The 3,837-nt window shown below is 38.3% G+C and overlaps 1 protein-coding gene across 2 annotated transcripts in view; it reads right to left on the reverse strand.

Annotated features, from left to right (window-relative positions):
• Positions 1–1,067: 1,067 nt before the first annotated feature.
• nup153 (nucleoporin 153) overlaps positions 1,068–3,837 on the reverse strand; it is a 17,616-nt gene continuing 14,846 nt past the window's right edge. For both annotated transcript variants that reach the window (XM_010772978.1, XM_010772977.1), the window contains exon 22: positions 1,068–2,621. In XM_010772978.1, the coding sequence (XP_010771280.1) occupies positions 2,531–2,621 (91 nt within the window). In that variant the 3' untranslated portion in view covers positions 1,068–2,530. The remainder of the gene's footprint in view (positions 2,622–3,837) is intronic.

A 3,837-nucleotide genomic window follows, 5' to 3' on the forward strand; every position in this document is an offset into this window, starting at 1 on the left:
AAAAGTAAACACTGGACTGAACAAGGTCAGCTGCTGAACTCGTGCTCTCAGGTCAGGATATGGAGGTGAAGGGAATTCCGATTCAAAAGTAAGCAAACATTCGGAATGCGTTTCTATGGATACACTACTGTTTATATTTACACAAAAAATGCTAATATCTTTTTAAAGCATTAAACCTATAAAACATAGTAACATACACTAGCAGCTTACTTTCAAAAAAGAAAATGTGCCTTTGATATACATACTGTATGTTATCACCAAGACATATTTCTTTAAGACTTCTGAAGACGGAAAACTGGTTTATATGAAATAAAATTCCCAGATCAAAAAATCTGTTACTCAGTTTAAAAATCCAAAGATCTCATCTGATATAAAAATACAATTAAATAAAAAGTGTATCCAGATGAACAAATAGGGCAAATGAAAACAATTGGGAAAATGTTTTTACAATAACCAAAACCACATTTTTCTTAAATCAGGAATTATATATAAAAAACGCGCCACAAACTGCAGCCTCAAAAATGTCCAGTTAAATAAACAACCCTAAAAATGTTTCCATAAAAAATGTAATGTTATCTTCCTTATGGTTTGATGTATATCCAATTTATTATATAATCCTGAGCTAGGTGTACTAAATAAAATATAACCCTTTATAAACACAAAGCACGACCCGAGATAGTTGCTATTTTTTAGCAAAATCCAGGAAGTATCTTCTCCAAAGCAACCTACTGCTGAGGTACATTTATACATATCTTATATTTGAACACAAAGCACAACCTGAAGTAATTGTTTTTTTTAGCACTCCTAAATACCTTTAGCAAGAAGACTACTTTATATAGACACACCTGTAAAGCCTTCACATGTATTAATAATTCTCAGTTAACAATATTTGACAACGATAAATCAGCTGATATTTGGTCAAAATACTGTGTGGGAAGAAGAATTTTGTTAATGATCTATTTAATAAGGTTTTATATTTACCCAAAAAGACATACCTGTTATATGGTAGTATGAGCCAGCCACCCGAACTGTGGGTCCCGAATGAAAAGATCAACAGAAAACAGGAATTCTTTTTATAGTTTTATTGATGGTAATTACCCATGGTTTTAATTTTATCACTCATTCAGTAATAATCATGGCTTTAAAATTAAACTGACATCCGTATCATCCAAAGTCACCCTCGTCCATTTAAACACGCAATAGAAAAATATATACTTAATACTTTGTACAATACTGGTTTTGGTCCAAACAAAAGTGGATCAGAAAAGCCAATATACCTTTAGTCATCAAAGGCTCTCCAATTTGCATTTAAGCTCCTTTTAAATGGATTCGGGCAACTTTGAATATAGGAATTTACATAATAAATTCTAAAGACAAAAATGCTGAATGCGGAGTTGGTAACACAAAAAAAAAAAATTCAACTTCACAGATTAAAAAAGAAACTTCACTATTTACAGGTTTTTATAATAATATTCAAAGGCCAATTAAGAGATAGAGAGAGAGAGGAAGAGGCAGAGAGGTAAAAGGAGAGTATAAGGATGAAGGAGGAAGAAGGAGAGACAAGACGGCACAAAAAGCAGAGAAGTGGAGCGAACCAAAGAATCAAACATGTAACGAGTTTTGAATCTATGCATTTACAAAGTCCTTAAGGAGTTGAACTAGGGCGTCATCCTCCCCTCTCCCACCCCCCATCCGTCCTCCGCTTGTTTTTGTTTTTAACATTCATTTGCTTGCTCGCCCGTGGCGCGGCTATGCTAGCGGCCCAGGCGATAACTCTCGTTCAGTTCTCATACGCACACCATCACGAAACCTCAGCATGTACAAATAAACCAAACACACCTCAAAGTCTGTACATAAGAGAGGGGAGAAAAAAAAAAACAAGCACACTGCATTCACCACAAAGTTTACACGCTCATCCCTGTACATACAGCACGCCGCGGCTACATCTCCAGCGGCATCTTAGATTCCCGTAAGAGGAGCAGTCTTAATAGTTTTTCGGATGGCCGCTGGAGATTCCCCGCACAGCTCTCACTACAGCTCTGCACTTCACCCATACTAATTAATAAGATTCTGTGAACACTCGCAACTCTTTAGATTTGCAGTTTTTGCCTTTGTGATTTTATTACAAAAAGTCATGCCTAAAGTCTAGCAGACATTTGCCAGTGTTCAAAATATAGATATGACGTCTTGTTGTTTCGTCGTGTTGAGCAGGGGGTCCCTGGTTGATTGTTGTTCTCCAAATCACTTTTATTGTTCAGTCAACATTGTTTTCAAGTCCTGTGGGATCTGTCTCGCATATCAACAGCTCCGGGCTAAATGTGAAAACTTTTGAATATTGAACCCAGCCTTCAGCTCAAACACCCGCCCGCCGTCCAGCCCGAGCACAACGCGGCACCGAGCCTCTGCCCTTCTTCACATGCCGAGTCCTTTCAGTGTTTGTCTAGCTGAGGCCGTCCAGGACTGTTCAGCCTTCAGTGGGGATACAGTCAAGTCAAAGTCAAGTCTTCTTTAAAGTCGAGTCCGCAGGGCTTTACTTCCTGCGCCGCACCGCTGTCTTGATCTTACGCCCAGCGATCGCCGGCTGTCCAGCAGGGGAGGAGGCGGTGAAGGTTTTTGCGGCCCTGGAAGACAAAAATCACATTCCAATTATTATTAGCTTCAGGACAAACAACGCCATCAGAAGCAGCTGTGAAATATGTGCAGACCTGATTATTGGTTCACCTATCATTAACAGGTGATATTAATTAGGGATGCACCGAATATTCGGCCACCGAAAATTATCAGCCGAAAATGGTTAAAAAGGCCCTTTCGGCCGAAAATATATCACCGAATGTCAGAGAACAGGGTTACGTTGATCATACGCCGCATATTTATCCGGGTGTTTTGATTTCAAGTGGTGGAGTAATCCCGAAGTGGTGAAAGTCTTTGCAGTTACACCCCCTCGAGAAGTGTCAGCTAAACACATTTTTACAAATCGCAATCCGCGCCTCTTTCTCTGATATTTTGAAATATCTCCAAGCGGCAGACATGTTGGCTGTGAGCCAGCCGCGAGCATGGTCGCGCGCCGTGCTTGTCGCCGCGTTTTGATTACGTCATCACAACAACACGTTAGGTTACCAAACTTATAGGTGCATTTGTTGTTGTTGAAGGCCTGGCTGTTACAGTCTTTATTTACAATATTTTGTTGTAGGCCTACTGGCCTAGATGTTTATGCAGTTTTAAAGCACCTTGGCTTTGTTCTGAATGCACTTTGTTGTAGTTATCCTACAGAGAAAAGAAAATGCACTTGACTTGGAATTAATGTACTGTATGCATTCAAAAGTGGCTGACATACCAATGTTCTTTATGGACCCATAAATGTGATCTTTAAAGTTAAGCTTACCAGTTAAGTTACAGTTAAGTTAAGTTCTCAAGTTAAGTACAGTTAAGTTAAGTTAAGTTAAGTTACAGTTAAGTTAAGTTCAAGCTTAACGTTCTTCCATAATCATGGTCTTTTCCTAATTAGGTAGCCGAACAATATTCCGTAAAACTGTATAACATTATCACACTAATACTTTATAGTATACTATATTAGGGATGCCAGTGATTATTTCGAATATTCGTTACCAGTTCCCTTCCATACATCAAAATATTATTTTTAAAATCGATTTATTTTATGTATCTTTATTATTATTCATGTTTTTTTTTTTCTGGCTTAGTTTCAACAAAATATAGACTAATGCTAATAATAGTACAGTAGTATCTAATACATGTAAATGGCCATTGGTCACACCACCAGTTTGTTTTACTGCTAAACTTGGAGCAGCTTGCGTGCAAGCGAGGGACGCTGCTGCAGCA

The sequence above is a fragment of the Notothenia coriiceps genome, unplaced genomic scaffold (assembly GCF_000735185.1).
Source record: "Notothenia coriiceps isolate Sejong01 unplaced genomic scaffold, NC01 NC01_scaffold00011851, whole genome shotgun sequence".
Lineage (NCBI taxonomy): Eukaryota > Metazoa > Chordata > Actinopteri > Perciformes > Nototheniidae > Notothenia > Notothenia coriiceps.